This window comes from Geotrypetes seraphini, chromosome 1 (assembly GCF_902459505.1).
Source record: "Geotrypetes seraphini chromosome 1, aGeoSer1.1, whole genome shotgun sequence".
NCBI lineage: Eukaryota > Metazoa > Chordata > Amphibia > Gymnophiona > Dermophiidae > Geotrypetes > Geotrypetes seraphini.
Window position 1 is genome coordinate 24,478,090 of NC_047084.1, and position 20,313 is coordinate 24,498,402.

General features: G+C 39.4%; 1 protein-coding gene across 2 annotated transcripts in view; it reads left to right on the plus strand.

The window, feature by feature from the left end:
• FCHO2 (FCH and mu domain containing endocytic adaptor 2) overlaps nt 1-20,313 on the plus strand; it is a 349,104-nt gene that overhangs the window by 194,895 nt on the left and 133,896 nt on the right. For both annotated transcript variants that reach the window (XM_033929206.1, XM_033929212.1), the window contains 4 exons: nt 8,161-8,276; nt 13,146-13,275; nt 18,495-18,606; nt 18,986-19,141. In XM_033929206.1, the coding sequence (XP_033785097.1) occupies nt 8,161-8,276; nt 13,146-13,275; nt 18,495-18,606; nt 18,986-19,141 (514 nt within the window). The remainder of the gene's footprint in view (nt 1-8,160; nt 8,277-13,145; nt 13,276-18,494; nt 18,607-18,985; nt 19,142-20,313) is intronic.

Here is a 20,313-nt window from a genome sequence, read left to right on the forward strand (position 1 = left end):
CAGCCACCACTAAATTAGTAGTAGCCAGTGGTAAAATTAATTGTTGTAGAGACTTAAAGAATTCACTTTGATTCGAATTAGGGGCATATACATTTAACAACGCCATTGTATTATTGCCCATGCTCATGTCAACAAGTACCCATCTTCCTAGAGGATCTGCCTTAATCATATTAAACGTTGCTGGACATTTTTTATTTATCAATATTGCTACTCCTGCCTTCTTTTTTATCGCTGGTGCAAATAAACATTGTTTTATCCAATTATCTGACAGCTTCATAGACTCTATCCCAGACAAATGTGTCTCCTGCAGAAAACATATATCTATATTCTGTTGTTTGATATATGACATTACCTTTTTCCTTTTTACTGGGTGATTCAGGCCATTAACATTTAAAGAAAATATTTTGAAAGTCATTACACAAATAAAAATTTAATATCTAAGAATCTCCACTTCAATATCATATTATACTCCTTTTCCTTATATCCATACTGTAAATTATCTCGGTCCCCTTCCCCCCAACACCTCCCTATCTCTCTATCAACATATTTCCCCCAATTCACAAAATCTTTAATAAATACTATACCAACATCTCTTCCTCCCATTCCCCTCCCTACTCCCTCCCTTCCCCCCCCAATTAATAATGCAAACTTGGAAACGCTCATATATAATCAGGTGACAAAAAGCTCCCTTCAGGCTCTGCCATATACATCATTTATCACTCTTAATAAGCTACATTATATAATATAATATAATATCTTTCAAATAATCTACTAAGTTCAAATTTCATTTTTTTTTTTTTTGTTTTTTTGTTATGTTTTTTTTATTTTTCATTTATTTTTTATTTTTTTATTTTTTTTTATTTCTTCCCCTCCTTCCCCTTTTTTTTTTTTTTTTTTTTTCTCCTCCCCCCTCATTCCACCCTTTTTCCTCCATTCCCTTTTCTTCTTCCACCCTCACTCCCCTCCCCACTTATCCTTAAATTATAAAACATCTATAGATTCAGAATCTTTCCCTCACATGCCCAAGAAACTCATTTTCTTATACCAATATCTTTTAATATTAAATTGAATTTACTACAAATAAATAAATCAATATTATTGTATTCCTGTGAAAACAATTACATGTTAATAAATTATTCAATTTTCTAATTGCATACCCCCTTTAATTAATCTAAAATCACCTTCTTAACCTTAAACATTAAAGTGATATTAAAATATATCATTATATATCATAAATAAACAATTTCATCAATCTTCCGCTTTGTGTAGAAAAACTCTCCAAGCATATTCAGCTTCTCCCCATCTCTTCAATTCTTCATGTCTTTATATCAGCTGCTTGTTTTAACTAATTCATCACTATTATGCATCCATTTTTATCGTTCATTCCCCTTTTTTTTTCATAAAATCCCTAAACAGTTTCAGTTCCTTTAATATATTATAGTCATTTAAAAGTCTGAATAAATCCAACCACACTTTCCAGTTTCATTATATTTAAATTGTCATCTATGTTTCTACAGAGTCATTCATACACTGAAGAGTCAATCCAAAAGAAATCTGATGTTCTTTGCTTTACAGTCAATTCATAGTGAAATTATTCTTAAATCCTGTTTAGATACTGCTTTATCCTTTACATCTCATACTTTCCTTGATCTTTCTTTCACTTCTTTCAAGTCACTTCTTCTTCCAAACAACTTGCATTTTTTTATAATAAGTTTATATTCTCTTTAAAATTTAGGATTTATCTGCAATCAGGCTTCTGTCTCCTTCATATTTCCAAATTCTTTTCCTTTTTTAGCGCAGTTCAAGTAATCATCCAATACAATTCTTTTTCTGTTTAAACCACCTCTTTTCCTGTAAAGTGTCCTATGCACTTAAGGAAATCTCCATCATCTACCGCCCTTTCCTTAATCTTTGAAATCCTGAGTGTTTCCATTAATATAAAGTGCTCTTTGACCTCAGCTAGACTATATTCAATTCTAAAGTGTCAAGAATGTTATAAAGCTGACATCAATATATTCCAGCACTTCAAAAAGAGTCTATAGCAGGATCCTATAAATTGCTGTTTATTGCCTGGAACATCAATATCAGATAAAGGGCTGGAAATGTTACTTAAAACTGCCCTAACTTCTGTAGGGAGCCTAATTTCAACAATTAGAGCCAGTCATTCTTAGTTTATATTTAACTTTTAATATCCACCTCAATCAGAGACATCAGAATGTTCATTCACATTAATATCCCTGAGATTCATAGCATGTGGAATGATGTCATCATAGAATCCTTGCATCCACATCCTTCCATTCAGTTCCATCAGTAATTCAAATCTGTTCCATTTTTAACTGTAACTCCCAAAGTCCAATTCTCCATAAAATATTCTATATCAGAAACCAATCAAAACAAATAAAAAATCAAATGAAGAGAGGAAAAAAAAAAAAAAAAACCATCTCAGAATCAAAGTATTTCTTACTCCAATCCTTCTGTTAAATTCTAGTCTCAGTTTATGTATTCATAGGCTGTTCACATTGCTCTAAGAATTCTTTTAATTTCAAAGGATCATCAAAGTTTGAAGTTTTATTTGCAAAAGTGACCCTCATAATAGCTGGGTACATTAAACCGTACCTTGCTCCAATCGCTCTAAGCTGTGGTCTCAATTCAAGCAATTTTTTCCTTTTTTGAGCTGTTGCTTTTGCAAAATCTGGCACTATATATATTTTAGAATCCTGGCACTTCAAGGTCTTATTTTCTTTTGCCAGTCTTATAATTTCTTCCACATGTTGATAACGGAGCAGCTTACAAATTAAAGGACGTGGACCCTTTTGATTATCATATCTTTTAATCGGGACCCTGTGCGCCCTCTCTATTTCCAGAGGAAATTTAACTGTCAGAGGTAGAATTTTTGGTAAAAATTGCTCAAGAAAGGCAATAGGATTATTTTTTTCTACCCCTTCCGGGATCCCAATCAGCCTTAAATTATTTCTTCTTTCGCGATTGGAAACGTCCTCAAGATCCCTCTTTAATATTTCTATTTCTTTACAGTCTCTCTTGCATTGAGCTATTTCTTTTTCTGTTTTTTCCACTCTCTTATCTAATTGCTCCACTTTAACATCCACCACCTTCAAACTTAATTTAAGCCCTGCCAGCTCTTCTTTAACTTCCTGTATATTCTTTGCATTTTGTAAAACTATTTCCTTTATCTGCCGCAGTTCCTTAACAATGTCAATATCTTCTGTCTCATCCGTTGGCAATGGAATTTTAGAGGGGGCTATCGGCTCTATTTTTGATCTTTTATTACTTCCTCCTACTGAGTTAGCTTTTGTCAGCTTACCCGATGCCATTATGCTGTTGATCCTCGTTTTTTTAATGAATTTCAAATGTTTTTCTGTAGCTATATTTTATTTATTTGAGCCTTTTTTACAGAGCAGTTCAGTCGCCCGACCATTCTCCTTCGTCTCCAAGCCACGCCCCTTGGGTATTCTTTTAAATTTGGATGAAGGTCAAGTATATGCCAATGTTTGTGTATTGCTTTTTGTATAAGATGTGCTTTGGTCGAATAAGGTAATACACAAACCAAAGGATTTTGTGCCTGGCGCTTATTTGATTTATCCCATTGAGTATGAATATACTTAGTTCTTTTGAAAGCCTTTTTTTACTATGGGTAAAGGGTATCCTCACTGGCTAAATTATGTGGTGAGATTTAAAGCATTATGTTTGAAAGAATCATCTGGTGTACAGTCTTTTTATATGCAAATATTCCCCCAGTGGGATACTATCTTTTAAATTCCTAGAATGAAAGCTTTTATAATGCAGAAGGATATTACTATCAGTTGTTTTTCTAAACAAATCAGTCATAGACTTATTATTTTCTAAAGTGATTTGTATGTCCAAAAAATTAATTTAACTCTATATATGTAAGGCAACTTGTGAAACTCTCAAAACAGTCAATGTTTATCAATGTTTTTGTTCTTTTTATAATATTTTTTTGTAAGTCCTCGGTATTTGCCTACCACCAGCCTATCAATTCATGGCTGAGGTATTTCATGGCAAGTTCATCCTCATCAGACTTATTTTTTGTTTTTATGGAAACATTTTTGAAAACATTCTGTTTTTGTTAAAGTGCTGTTTCAGTGTTATTATTAAAAGTGCTACTAAATACTTAAAATTTTTTTTTGCAAAATTATACTTAGCTTTTGTTACTTCCTGTAATAACGTCAGGTAGGGACCTATCTACTCTGACATATTTAGCCAATAGGCTTTATCAAGAAGAGGTCCCTTAAAAAGTAAAGATAAAGAATGAAAGCCGTTACTTAATGACTCTTTCTCTTATTGAATCAACAGACTTCAAGTACTACATTACTTGCTCCAAACCTTAGACTATAGTGAAATGGATAAACCTAAAAGAAGATTACCACTTCAGTAATGATCTGCTGCATCCCGACTTGCTTTTTGTAGTACTAAAGATGGCCGCGGTGTTGTTTGTTCAGTTTTTATAGCTCTTATTGTTGAACATATCTACATGATGACTTCAGTGAAACAACCAGGGAATTCAAAACTTTGAAAAAACTTTATAATAACGTTGTCCACTCAATCTCCTGATTAAGACCACAAGGAATCACGGTGTTTAAACTAAAGATCCAGCTTTGTTCCTTAGTATTCAACCTCTTCTCATAATTACCTCCCTCCCACCCTTCTTTTAAATGATTGATGATTCGCCATCGACTATCATCTACTGCGTGAATACTAAGGAAAATCGTTGGATCTTTAGTTTAAACATGGATAGCAGTTACATATCACCATCCAGCCATGGAGTTAGACAGAATGCCCATTCTACACCCTGATACTGTAGTTTTTAAGCATTTTCAGCAGCACCATTCATATGAAGGGCAATTCTATAACTGTGTGCCTGCAGTTGTGTGTCACTGGCACATGTAAATGCATTGGTGTACCAAGGGCGGGAGGGGCGGTCTGCCCTGGGCTCACATCCTAAGGGGGTGTGCAGCCGACACACCTCCCATCCTACTCTGCTGTGGGACCTTCCACCCTACTCTGCTGCACCTTCCCGTGGTGGCCAGTCCATCCCCTCCGATGTCACTTACTTGTTCCGGAGCAGAGTCGGCAGCTATGGGGAAATGCAGCAAGATTCCGTGATGACTGCGGCTCTGCTCCAGAACAAGTAAGTGATGTCAGAGGGCATGGGCCACAGTCATCGCAGGATCTTGCTGCACCTCCCCGCGGCTGTCAGTCCACCCTCTCCGACATCACTTACTTGTTCCAGAGCAGAGGTGGCAGCCGCAGTCATTGCGGGACCTTGCTGCATGGCATTGGGATGGAGGGAGAGAGAAAGGAACAGGATACTTGTATGGAAGGGTGGTGGAGGGAGAGAAAGTGGGCAGATGCTGATGGAATTGGTGTGCAGGGAAAGGGGAGAAAGACATAAGGGAGGAAGGATACTGGATGGAATTGTGTTGGAGGGAAAGAAAGGGCACAGATGCTGATAGAAGTGGGTCGAAGGGAGAGACAAAGGGCAGATGCTGATGAAAGAGGGGTGGATGGAGAGAGAGAAAGGGCAGACATTGCATGTTAGTGGAAATGGTGGAGGGGGAGCCTATGCTTGATGGAAGTGTGGATGGGAGAAAGAGGGAAGCAGATGCAGGAAGGAAGTGGGGAGGAGAGAAAGAGGGGAACAGACACTGAATGGTAGTGGAGAGAGGGGGGCATACGCTGGATGGAAGTGGACAGAGGAGAAGATGCTGGATGTAAGGGGTAGAGAAAGAGGGCACATGATGGAAGGAGGGGATAAATAAATAGAGGGCACATGATGGGGAGAAGAGGATTGAGTTAGTGAAATACTGGAGGGGTTGAGGGAAAGAGGCGGCAAGCTGTAGATAGTGAAGAGGAAAAATTGATGACAGGGTAGTAAGAACTTAATATAGACATGCGGAAAATAAATTGAGAAGAAAGATGAGGGAATGGAGAGGAGAGAGTGAAATGTCAGACAATGGGGGGTGGGAGAGGGAAGGAGAGGAGAGAGATACCAGACCATTGAAGAAAGGGAGAGAAGGGAAGAAGATGGATGTCAGACTAATGGAGGTGAAGGGAGAGATGGAAGGGGGAAACATACAGTTTCTGGAAAGGGCATAGGAGAAAAGATGCCATATAGAAGGGGCAGAGAGAGGGCAGACTGGATGGAAGAGAGTGACAAGAAGATGAGGAAAGCAGAAACCAGAGAAAACAAAGTTAGAAAAAAATGTTCTATTTATTTTTTTGCTTTAGGATAAAGTAGTATTGTAGCTGTGTTTATAAATAGAAAATGGAAATAAGGTGATCCTCTTATTGGACTAATTGTAATACATCTTTGACTAATTCAGAGACCAAAACCCCCTTCCTCAGGTCAGGACAAGAAATTGTAACAGCAGGATACTTTGCTGACCTGAGAAAAGAGGTTCTGCCTCTGAAAGCTAATTGAAAAAATGCATTAGTCTAATAAAATGGCATTATTTTCTTTTCCATTTTTATTTTATCCCCCCCTTTGGCCCCCTTTTATGAAGCTGCATTAGGCTTTTTTTATCACCAGCTGTGACAATATTAGCTTTGAAGCTCATAGGAATTATTTGAGTGCCAGAGCTTTTACCACCGCAGCCTGCAATAAAAAACCCCCTAAACTAAACTAAACCTTAGGTTTGTATACCGCACCATCTCCGCAATCCCCTTAATGCATTTTCATAAAAGGGGTGTGATGGGGGGGGGGTTATTTGTTCATTTGTAAAGTGGTGATCTCTTAGAGAGAGGAAGAGATAAAGGTTACTGCGATGGTCAGACTAGCTGGGCTATATGACATTTATCTGGCATCATTTTTCTATTTCTCTGTTTTTTCAAATTTATATCTGCTATCGATATACTTTGCACAATATTAGGGGACATGCATCCCTGTTTCTGTGGTGTTGCTTTGTATGCAGAATCCAGCTTCTTGGTGGTTCAGTTTAACTTTTGTCTATGTATTTCTATTTTATCCTCCCTTTTACAAAATTGTAGAGTGCTTTTTTAACGCCGGCTGTGATGGTAACATCTCCAATGCTCAGAATTCTATCAGCGTCTGAGCTGTTACTGCCGTAGCTAAAAACCACACTACATTTTTGTAAAAGGGGGAGGGTTACTTTGTGATTACATATTCTATACTAGGTGAAGGTGTTTTCTGTGTTCTGTGTATACAAAAGACATGGTTCTCTGTTAACACTGACTGTACAGGCTCAATCTGTACTAGTCTGGCTTGTTTAGTTTTACATTGGGTGTATTTTGTTCTACTGGTCACTGCAGTATGTAATATGCTGTCTTTTCCTAGGTACACTCTTGTGTGATGTGTGGATTGTTACTAAAAATCATGCTTTTCATACAGATGGGGGGGAAAGGGTCAAAAAATGATGGGCCCCGGGTGTCACATATTCTAGGTATGCCACTATGTAAATGTACAGAATACAGCACTTTCAAGGATAAATATATACTTTTATGTTTAAATGGCAGCAAAGTGACCATGCACTATTCTGTAAGGGTGCACTCAAGTGGCATAGTACATAGATGCAAAGGGGGGGGGGGCATGGGTGAGATTGTCACAGTGCTGTGCATAGCTTTGCCACATTTGGAGACCCACATTTATGCTGCTTTAGGCATAAATGTAAGATGTGCCTATACCAGGTTACACTAAGTGCCCAAATGCAGTTATAGAATAGACCTTCATTGGAGCACCTAAAAGGCTCCCATGTATAGAATTGTTTCCATAGTATAGCTCAATTGTAGGCAATTCCAGTCCTCGAGAGCCACAGGCAGGTCAGGTTTTCAGGATATCCACAATGAATGTGTGTGAGATGGATTTGTATACACTGCCTCCTTGAGATGCAAATCTTATCTCATGCATATTTATTTTGGATAGCCTGAAAACCTGACCTGCCTGTGGCTTTCAAGGACTGGAATTGCCTACCCCTGGTATAGCTGAAAATTCACAAAGAGTATGAGCAGAGCACTTATCCATATAAAGGCTGCTGCTGCCTGGATAAGTGTTTTTTAATATCAAGTCTTGTGTTTAAAGTATAAAATTTGAGATTTTGCCAAAAATTTTTATATGCTGCTAATATTATGATTTTGATAACACTAACTAGAAATTTTTCTCAACAGTATCCAATACAGCCAGACCCACAACTCCTCTTTCTGTTGGAACTATTGTACCCCCTCCAAGACCTTCTTCCAGACCAAAGCTTTCAGCAGCGAAACTCGGTGGAATTAATGAAATAGTATGCATTTTGTTATGATTTTGTGCATATAATTTTTTAAAATTAGAAATGTAAATATATTTTTATCTTAGTTTTCAAAAAAACAATGTTTATTGCCAGTTTAAAGTTGTGCTGTAAATATTAACATTAATGATTTATAAAAATATCAGATTATAATAGCTCATTGTCATGCTTTAAAGAGTAATATATTAAAAAAAAAAAACCACCCCTTCGGGATTTTTCCCATTTCAGTGAATGCACATTTTGTCAGGATTTCTGCATGGTAATTAATGCCTTATCAGCAGTGATGTGATTTTCAAAAGTCTAGCAGGTTAAACTTTATGCTATTGGAACTTAATAACTCTTTATTCTGTCACGTCCCTTCCAGATTCCATATGCTAGGTGTTCAATCCCAACCCGCAATCTGGGAGTTGCAGAAATCCAACACTTTTCTGAGCACATGCTTCTTGCCCCCTAGACTAAGTGCTAGAGCTATATCCAGTTTCAATTCTTCAAGCAATCTATGCAGAAGTCTTTTAAATTACTCTGCTTCTTTTTCTTATTTTTTTTGCTTAAAGTTCGCATTTTTGATGGCTTCAGTGCCTTGAGACCCCTTTCTGGTGGTCCCCTGTCAGAAGAAATTTTGGTGGAGTCAGCCTACTCTGTGCCACCATTCTGAGACTCGGGGTCCATTCCCCTGGGAGTTCGCTTGCCAGCTGACATTGTCATGGGTTTTAAGTGCAGGCTGTATATGTCTGGAGTGAAAACCAAAGGTTTCAGGGTGCAGGCTGCATTTCCTGCCCCCGATCGTGTGGTGTGGAACTGTGGGGGCGAAGATTACAGTCTGGCAGTCCGAAGATCTTCAAGCCTGGTCCATTTGGAGCTATTCTGAAGCAGAAAATCCTTTTATCCCAGGACAAGCAGGCAGCATATGCTTACATGTGGGTGACGTCATCCACGGAGCCCCAGTACAGACAGCTGCAAAAGTGCACTTGCACTTTAAGAACTTTTGAAAGTTCATGACTGATTGCACTGCGCATGCATGAGTGCCTTCCCATCCAACATAGGTGTACGGCTCCTCAGTTCTTCTTTTCCGTGGATCTAAGAAGTCGCGTTTTTGAACATTCGTTCTTTTTTGCCTTGCCTTCCTACTCATGTGTCTATTTACCACTTCTTTCTTCTTTTATTTTATTTTCATACGTACTTCATTCCAGTTAAAAAAAAGAAATTGTTTTTCCCTGATTTTTCTCCTTCAGGCGTTTCGACAGCGGGCCTCAGTTCTCGCCACAGCCTTTCATTTTTGATTTGGTTAAGGTGGTTTTTCCATCGATGTCCCGTCCGTTAATGGGGTTTAAGAAGTGCGGCAGGTGTCAGAGGACAATTTCTTAGAATTGCTGATATGGACATCAGTTTCCAAGATCGATCGGCTAATATACCCTGTCTAAGGGATGAACATTTTGGAGATTCAGGTGAAAATGCCACTCAAAAACTCTGTGCTCATGAAAAGTCTTGGGATTCCCTAGTGAAACCAAAACCCAAGCCATCTTCTTCACAATCGTATAAGCCTATTACCTCCTATCAGAGACATTTTTCAGCTAGACCAAACCACAGCAGAAGAAACAGAAGCAACAATGTTCTCATCCAGCATTCAGGAAGGACCTCAGATTGAGTTGCACATCACCACTATCAATACAAGGGTCTATCTTTTGGCCTGGTATCTTCTCCCAGAGTTTTCACTGGTGGTAGCAGCAGCCTTGCGGTCTCAGATCCTTGAAGTCTTTCCTTGTTTAGACGACTGGCTCATCAATAGAGTAAGGCAAAATCAAAACTTGTTGAAGAATAGACTAGTCTGAATTCAGTACAAAATTCTTCATGACCGCTGCTGCGTTGGTGCTTTGGGGTGGGAGGGAGGGTGATTCATGGTTCAGGACTGCCATCGCTTCTACTACTTCGGGCTTGAGGGAGGGAGGAGGGTTTGCGGCTCAGGACTTCTGACGCTGGTGCTTCAGGAGACATTTTATTTCCCCCTGGCAAATTTTTTTTCCTGGTTGGGTGAGAGTGCCGGTTAACTGAGATTCTACTGTATTAGTAAGATGAGAACCTAATCTCTGTATATGTTTCATTGATCAGTAAAGGAAAGTGCTAGACACTATCAGTCACTAACCTGATGTAATGCATTATGACCTCAACATTCACTATTGTACAGCAATAGCTCAGGGTAAGAGATGGTCAAACACCATTTGGGATTCATTATCCTTGTATCAAGGCACTGATAGCCTATGATCAACAGGGCTGAAATTTCAGTCTAAATGGATACATAGGAGCACCCTCTCCAGACAGGAATTGTTTCAAAAAAATCAATGGCAGTTTCTACACTGGTGTAGGAAATAGTTTACCAGTTTTCTGCAATCATAGGACTGCTGGCCATTGTAACATATTTTTAATGAGTTCTCTGCAAATGGGATTAAATTCTTTGGGTGTAGCAGCCAGAGGCTCTGAAAAATATGCACAATTAAACCATCATAACTTAATTCACTCTTCTCTCTGTATTAACAACTCTATTTTTTTAGCATAGTCCAGGAAGTGCACAAATACTAATAAGCCAGTGTACTCTCCCGTTGTTGACCAGGTGACGAAATGTGTAGAAATCCTGTTTGTCCGCTCAATGCAAGGGGCAGGGACGTGTATCAGCCATGTCATCAGAATCCCCAGCAGGCTGTGCTCTGCAATCAACTCCCACAAAACACAAATTGCATCTAGATTAATTCTCTAGAATCTAGATCAATTTTTGCAGTCTGGCAGCCAACCAGTGTTTGCAGGGCCTCGGTTTCTCCCAAGATTTAGAATTTGCCTTTGGGGACTCACCTATGCATTTGGAACATTATCAGGTGTCTACTGCATGACATCTAATTGCTCAAATAGTCTCTGCATGTGTTAAATCCACTACCAAGACTTAAGGAAGGCCCAAAGTGGTGTGCCTGCCACCTTGTTCTCATGAAGCCTTATCTTGTTCTTATCCTCATGTAGCTGCTTTGTTGGCATCTGAGGATGGGGTAGATTAAGGGAAGGGAGCAATTCTGACCTACTTCTTGCCCTTGCTTGCAGCGTCATGTGACCTCAGTTGTTTTCTTACTTAAAGTTGCTAAGGGAGAAGGGGAACAATTTATGATAGTTTGTTAACTCTGTATGATCTTGATTGTAGTCAGGTGTGTACCCTGCCTGAGATCCCTATGGCTTCCATTATTTTTAATAGTATGGTGTGATCTACCAGGTCAAATGCTGTAGATTCTACAGTGTAGAAAGATCAAGTTGAATAATCAACATCCTTCTGTCTTTGCTTAGGTGCTGTTGGGCTATGTCTCTGTACTGTGGTTGGTTCTGAACCCAGATTGTGAGGGGTGAAGTAGGTTGTGATCTTCCAGGTAGTTTGTGAGGTATTGTGCCACTAGGCCTTCTATTAGTTTAACATATATTGATATTGAGGCAATGGGTCTGTAGTTGAAAGGGAGATCTATTGTGCCTTTTGGGTCTTTCATAATTGGGGTGATTATGATCTCACCAAGATCCTGTGTGGAATTGACCCTCTGTAAGAGTGGTTTGTGCCCATTGCATGTGTTAAGTTCTGAATTGGGGGGAGGCACATTTTATCAGGTACGTGGGGCAGTTGTTCAAGTCACATGCTGTTTGACAATATATTTTGTAGAGTCAGTTCAGGTCAGGCTACTGTATCATTGGGAAGATGGTTCAACACCTGTCTGCTGCGATGGCTTCTCCTACTGTAGGGTATACTGCTACCTCATCCAGGAGGCTTGGGGTGTTGTTGAAGGTTGTGATCTTGTTTTTGAAGAATTCTGCTAGATGGGCAGAGGGTAGGTGGTTTCCATGTGTGACCAGATAGGGTTTGGTGTCCATGAGGTCTTTTCCTAGTTTGATCTTGTATTGTTTTATTAGGCTTCTCCATGCTTTTTTTGTGTGTGTTTCTGGTTCTTTTTTCTCCATTCTCTTTCAAGTTGTCTGCATTGCCTTTTGAGTTGGAGAAGTTCAGTGTTGAACCATTTGTCGGATTGCCTGCTGACTTTGTTCTTTGTGTGTACTGGTGCCAGCTCATCCAGGATTGCTTTAATAAGTGTGCGCCATTCAGTTACGAATTCTTTGGGGTTGTGTTTATGGGGTTTTTTGCATTTATGTTGCGCGCATGCTCATCGCTATCACCAGCGATGGGCACATGCAAATTTAGAGAGTTTTCACTATTCTCCGCCAACCTCATTTGCATGAGCATTTTTTGGAGAATGACTCGTTTTTAAACTCTTTTAAACTCACTACTAGAACAGCTGTGATAGCAGCCTGTCATTTTTTAATGCAATTTTTTAAGAATCTAGGCGGTATATGGGGGAATTGCAAAGTATTTAAATTGGTGTAGGGGCCATTGACATCCTTTGTTAATTCAACATAATTGTCTTTATTTAATTTACTGTTTATTTTTGTATATATCCAGGACGGGATGGGTGGGTGGGGGATATATTTTTGGTTTATTTATTGATTGAATTGTTGGAAGGAAGGGGGGGGATATTTCTCTTCTGTAATGTTATTGATGGAATTTAAGTGCTTATGTTGATTATTAATGGTTGTATACTTCATGGCACTTTGTATCAGTTTTGAAAATTAATAAAGATTTATAAAAAAAAAAAGAATCTAGGCCTTAGTCTTCTCAGCTGGATTAATAAATGGGATATTCTAGCAGAAAATGGATGCTGTGTTAAATGTGAAAGATACTTTAAATCATTATTGTTATTTGTTTCATTTTTGGGGTTTTTTTGGGGGGTTGCATTTTTGTGGTCCCTTTCTCTCATACTTCTTTCCTAATTATTTTGTCTGATATTTTGTTTTAAGCCTAGGCCATTCAGCCCACCATTAACATCTAATGCTAGTGCACTGTCTACAACTGCCTTGGCACGTGCAGAAAGCAACCCCTCAGTATCATCTTCTGCTTCTCACAGTGCAGCAAATACACCCACTGTGGGTAAGTAACTGCACACTAATTTGTTGTTTAACATTTCCTTTTTATTTCAGCCTTTTTTGTTTTTGTGTTTTTCTACATTGGCTTCATAGTCTTAATAGAGCACATAGTAGATATTTTTTCCTAATTTGTGTACTGTTCTGCGTCATATCTTTACATCTGTTTTTGTAATAAAACAAAATAATTTTTTTTTTTTAATCTTTATTCCTTTTTATTTCTTTCAACAAGTGTACAATATTATTACAACTAATTCACATAACTCACTTGACATTCTTAAACAATATTATTATATCAAAATAAGTGACATTCAGAAGATTTATACCATTTATTTGAGAAAATAAATGCTTTGTGCTCAGTTGTCATACAATTCTGTAATAGTTTGCATTGCATTTAAGTTACACAGGGTTTTCAAAGGAAAATAGGTAACACTCAATATGAAAGATAATTAGTTATAATATACACATCCTAATTTTAATAGTAGTGTATAGCTATTCAGCTATATTGCAATTTTTCTTTATTTAAAGGGAATGCTTAGTATTGGAAGCTAGTTTAGCAGAATTGATCATTTGCCAGAAAGCTTATTTATGCATTTTTGGGAAAATTCTTTGAGTTGCTTAAAGTTAGGCACCTAACTTAATTAGTAAATTGGCTTCAATTATGAGTAAAAATTGAAAAAAAATAACAATTAAGTAGGTAATAGGCATATTTAGGGGTGGAGAAGGACCTAGGCACTGCTAGGTATGATTATCTAAAGGACTTTACCTATAATGTAGGCCAGGGGTACCCACACTTTTTGGGCTTGCAAGCTACTTTTAAAATGACCAAGTCAAAATGATCTACCAACAATAAAATTTAAAAAAAAAACACAAAGCACACTGAAAGGTAGAGAAAATGTTAATTATCATTCATATTCCGGGTTTTTTTTCAAAGAGGTCATGGCAGATGTCTCTATGCAATGTCACCTCAGTATCAACCATACAAAAATAAACAAATATACCACCTCCCTTTTTACTTAACTGCGATAGCAGTTTTTAGCGCAGGGAGCTGCGCTGAATGCCCTGCGCTGCTCTCGACGCTCATAGGTTCCTGTGCTAAAAACCGCTATTGCAGTTTAGTAAAAGGGAGCCATAGTGCTCTGCTGGACTCAAGTCTTTCACTTTGTTCCCTTGCGGGGACCCCAGAGTGGAAAAGAGCGATGCCTGTGATTGTATCGGGCACTCTTTCGATCCCTCTGCTTTTGCAGGGAAGTTCAATGGCATCTATGCGCCAACAGATGTGGCAAATTTGGCGGAGCTCTGCGATCAGGACCCATGTGGGTCCCAGGACCTAGCTGATGATCCCATAGTATGCAGGTTCTTCAAACCTGCTCATCTGGAGGACCTCATTATGGAATCTCTGCAGGAATTAAAACTGCAGCCGGATCAACCGGTCCAGGTGGATTGTTCTCTCATAAGTGATCAGAAGCTGCTAACTTCCTCCTTTCTTGATAACCCCAACGTGGTTTGTATCCTGTCGGAGATTTGAGATAACCCATAAGATCCCTTGAAATGCACTCGGTCCATGGCAAGGCTTTATCCCATGGCAGTCGGTTTTACCAAGCACTTTGCTTCTCCAAAGGTGGATTCAGCTGTGGCTCAGGTCACCAAGAATACTGCCCTCCCTTCTGACAGAGGGTTGGTCCTGAAAGATGTTCAGGACAGACGTGTGGATTTTATCCTTAAACTCCTTTTTGATTCGGCTCTGGCCTGTGTCAAGGTGGCGACAGCCTCATCCTTCGTTGCTCGGGCATGCCACTCCAAACTACGCCATGACCCTAGCACTGTGGTGTGTGATTTGGACTTTCTCATCTCCAGTGTGGATTATATGGCTGATGCCTTTTATGACATAATGAAAGTTTTCGCCAAAGCTGCATGCTTATTTATTGTCAGCCCGGAGGATGCTGTGGATCAGGCAGTGGTCTGGGGACTCCTCCTTTAAGGCTACCTTGAGCAAGTTTCCCTTTAAGGGACAGCTTCTTTTCAGCCAGGGTCTGGATGACCTTATGGCAAGTGTACAAGACCCAGGGAAATTTCTGACCTCTCTGGATCTCACAGAGGCATATATTCATATCCCCATTTTTCCAGTGCACAGGAAGTTTCTGCAGTTTCACATCCTGGAGCAGCACTTTCAGTTTGTGTCTCTTCCCTTTGGATTGGTGACAGCGCCCAGGCCCTTCACCAAGGTGATGGTGGTAGTGGCAGCTGCTCTCTGGGTGTCCTGGTCCATCTGTATCTGGACAATTGGATGATCAGAGCTACCTCTCTGGCCGAGGGGATCCAGGTGGTTCAGCAGGTGGTTCACTTGCTGCAGCATCTGGGCTGGGTGATCATCCTTTTGGAAGAGTCACTTGGAACCCACCTAGGATTTGGAGTATCTGGGGGTAAGCATTCACTTGGAACAGAACAAAGTGTTCCTTCCCATATCCCGTCAAGTGAAGATTCAGAAAGTCATCAGAGACCTTCTGGCCACTCAGACCCCGACGACCTGGCAGAATCTCCAGGTACTGGGGCTCATGGTGGCGATGAGCAATGTAGTTCTGTGGGTCAGAGCCAAACTACATCCCTTGCAGGAGGCTCTGTTGACCCGATGGAATATGCAGCAGGACCCATTGCTTGCCCTCCTGCCTTGGCTGGTGGCAGTGCATATCAGCATGGCGAGTTGGTTGCGTCTCCTGTCGCTGGCCAGGGGCCTTCTTCTCCGGATTTAAGATTGGGTGACTCTGTAAACAGATGCGAGTCTTTCTGGCTGGGGTCAGTCTATATGTCCTGATGCAGGGCCAGTAGGCGACCTTGGTGCTCAAGTGGTCAATCAATCGCTTGGAACTGATTCGTCTGGCCCTCTTGCATTTTCAGGGTTGTCTCCGTTATCGAACTGTCCGAGTGTTCTCGGCAGTGCCACGGTGGTGGACTCTCTCCCGGAGAGCGTTCGAGTGCATAGTGCCACGGACAGTGCCACGGTGATGGTTTACGTCAACCAGCAGGGGGGCACGAAGAGTCCCTCCCTGAGCGTGGAGGCTCGGTTGCACTTTTGTTAAGCGGAAAGACACCTGGTAGTGCTGTCCACAGCTCAAGTGGCAGGCGTGGACAACATTCAGGCAGAATTTCTCAGTCACTGACACTGGATCCCGGAGAGTGGACTCTCTCCCAGAGAGCGTTCGAGTGCATACTGCACCAATGGGGGGGCACCAATGTTGGAGAGAGGGCCATTGTTTGCCCTTTATTGAAAAATCGTTCGTCTGGGACTGCCTTGGAGCAATTCTGTCCTATTTCATCCTTAGACTTATTGGCCAAGGTCCTTGAAAAAGACATGTTACATCAGTTGCAAGTTTTTCTGATCAGAGTGCTATTTTAGACGAATTTCAGTTTGGATTTGGGCCAAAACATTCTACTGAACTTCTTGTTCTTTCAGTACTTGATACCATACGGAGTGGGTTAGATCATGGGGTGTCATATTTTATGGTTCTTGACGTGTCCGCGGCTTTTGACACCATTAATCATCAAGTTTTGTTAGTGAGACTACGGGCCTTGGGTATTTCAGGTACGTTGTTGGATTGGTTTCAGTCTTTTTGGGAAAGTCGTACATTCTGTGATGAAGTTAATCTAATCATGTATTCTTAATGAGTATAACTTATGGGCAGACTGGATGTACCGTTCATGTTTTTATCTACCGTCATTTACTATGTTACTATGAAGTGAATGAGAAGAAACAGACTGGGTTACTTTGCTTTGTGGAATTTCTCAGGGTTCTGCCCTTTCAGCAGTCTTGTTTAATATCTACATGCTCCCACTGTGTAAAGTTTTACGCATGTTGGGGGTTAAGATTCATCTTTGCGCTTACGATATCCAATTTCTTATCCCTGTGGAAAAATCTTATGATGAAGAGTTCTCATTTCTGAATGACTGTTTTTGTGTCATTCAGAATTGGATGTCTCAAAATCAACTAAAGTTAAACGTCTCTAAGACTGAGGTGTTATTTATTGGTTGTGGTAAGAAATTGGTATCTTGTCCAGCTGAGATTTCTCTTGCAGGTGAGGTTGTTTTGGTGCGAGGGCAGTTTAGTAACTGCGAGTTGTTTGATTCCACTTTGTCTTTTAAGGCTCAGATTAAGGCTGTGATATCTGGCGTAATTTTCAATCTGCATTTAGTAAGGAGGCTGCGTAACTATCTCTCTGGTGATAATTTTCACACGGTCATCATGTTGTTGATAACCCCTTTGCTTGATTATTGTAACTCCATTTATTTGGATTTGCCCAAATGTGTTTGGCGGGCGTGTTTAGCGCCGCCTTCTGACAATGTCGTTCAGGTTTCTAATGTTTCATAACCTGTTTTCATAGTTGCTGTTTTGCTTATGTTAATATGAGCAGAATTGATTTGTTTGGCTAGGAGTTCCCCGTTTCCCGCTCTTGTTTGTTATCTTCTTTAGATTTTCCTGGCTGCTTGAAGACTGACTGGTGTCCAAGGAGCATGCTCCAGGATATGCTAGCAGAGGGAGGAGTTAAGACTTCAATCATCTGAGGCTTCCTACAGTAGCTGGCGGCAAGGGATGCATAAACCCACTTGTGCTGGAATTAAGGGAGGATTTACAAGAAAGAAGATTAGCAAAGGTAAGAACTAGAGAATGACACGGGGACAAATTTTTCCCCGTCCCTGCAGGAACTCATTTTCCCGTCCTTGTGAGATTTTTTCTTGTCCCTGCCCCATTCCTGCGAGCTCCATTCTCATCTGCACAAATCTCAAATACTTTAAAATCATAAGTATTCGAGGCTTGTGTGGTTAAGGCAAAGCTTACAGGAAGGGACAGGGATAGCGACAAAACTCACAGGGACAGGGAAATTGAGTTCCTGCAGGGACGGGGAAAAATTTGTCCCCGTGTCATTCTCTAGTAAGTACCTAATCTTTCTTTACTACTTATTATCCAAAATTTCATAGTAAAAGTTTCCCTACCAACTAGTAGATACACAGATTTGTGCCCCCTAAGTCCTTTACTTGTTGCATTTATGTGACATATACTTGTACAAACTGAAAACTTAAGTTTGTGAGTTCAGGTAATCATCTTTTGTGCAGTAGGGCTTTCTGGAACACAAAGCTCACTAGGATTGATAGTGATCTATTTTCTAATATCTGATTGCATTTATAGTCTCTTGAAGATTTCACATAAGAACTATAATCTTATTTATGTTTCAGGTATATCACGTGGTCCCAGCCCGGTTAGCCTTGGAAACCAAGATACCCTACCTGTTGCTGTGGCCTTCACTGAATCTGTTAATGCTTTCTTTAAAGGAGCAGATCCTACAAAGTTAGTCATCTGTTTTGAATTTAGTTTAAAAGCTTTAAAAAAAAATCAGTACACAAATTGAGTTAACATAGCCTAGATTTGCTTAATATTCTGTGGTGAGGGAAGCAACTATCATTGACTAAAGTTTTGCTTGTAGTAGCTGTTCTGGTTTTCATATAGCTTTCCAGGTGATGCTCAATTCAGACCTGGATAATGTATTCACCTTAAAAGGCAGTTGGCTGCAAAAAAATAAACATCCTTTTAAACATAAATCAATTATCTATATATAATCAACAAAAATGATTCCTCCTGAAATAATTTAAATAAAATTCAGTTACTATTATTAGATTCATTTTCTGCTATTGTTTATAAAATATGTTCTGTTTTTGTTATTCTTTAGATGTATTGTGAAGATCACTGGTGACATGACTGTTTCTTTTCCAAGTGGGATTATAAAAGTATTTACCAGCAATCCATCTCCAGCTGTACTGTGCTTCAGGATAAAAAATACCAGCAAATTGGAGCAGATTCTTCCAAATTCACAGCTTGTATACAGGTTTTATATTTAAATAATTAAGAAGTGCAGTGTTTAAGCCAAAAGATGCAACAAAGTGGTTATAATTTCAATATAGGACACATTTACTGTGCTTTTATTATTAATTTGCTGAAATATTTTTCCCATATGAATGTAATTTTTATTCAAGGACAATTAGGCAATATATTCTCACATATATGGGGTGATGTCATCCATGAAGCCCCAGTATGGCCAAGTGAACAAGTGCACTATCCTTTAAAAAACTTGAAGACTGCCCACCGTGCATACATCTATCTTCCTGCCCGAAACCGGCTCATGGGACCATCAGTTCTTAGTTTACCATGGTGCTGAGCAGCTGATCCTCTGAGTTTCTCTTGTGTGTCTATTTTTTGCATCTTTTTTTGTACATAAGTTTTGTACGCATTTTTTGTGCCTTCCCTTACTACTTTTTTAATTTGGTTTTTTTTTTCTCAATTCTTTATTCATTTTTTCATCTTACATCAAGTGTACAATATTACATCAATTGAATCATACACATCACTTGAAAATCTTTCTATTATCATCTTAAATATATAAATTAACCCCCTCCCCTCCCCACCCTTTCCACAAATACTGTAATCAAAAATATCATACATGTGTTATATTCATAAATATTGATTAAACCTATAATATAACTATATATCACCCCCTCCCATTATTATAATTATACTTTCAGTGTAAAAAGGTGTCTAATCATTACAATATGTTATCAATGGTCTCCAAATCTTTTTAAAATTATTATAATTCCCTTTTTGTATGGCAATTGTTCTTTCTATTTTGTATATATGGCACAACGAATTCCACCAGAAGGTGTAATTTTTTCATTTTTATCGTCTTTTGTTTCAGGCCTTCAGGCTCTCTTCAGCCTTTCTTCAGGCCAGGAGCATCGTACCTTTTTTTGGTCTGCATTCTGCTCAACTTCCCTGGACTAGTCCTTTGACCGCACATTGGTGATTTTTCCTTCAATGTCCAAGGCTCTTAGAAGCTTTAAGTGGTATACTCGGTATAATAGATCCTGAACACCATGCTATTTCCTCCCTGTTCTGCACTAAACTGCAGAAAAGGTTGCTAAAATCCAGGAAATTACAGTACAAAAAATTTTCTGGGTCATCTATATATTGAGAATGGCTGGAGACTGACGCCAACACGCAACA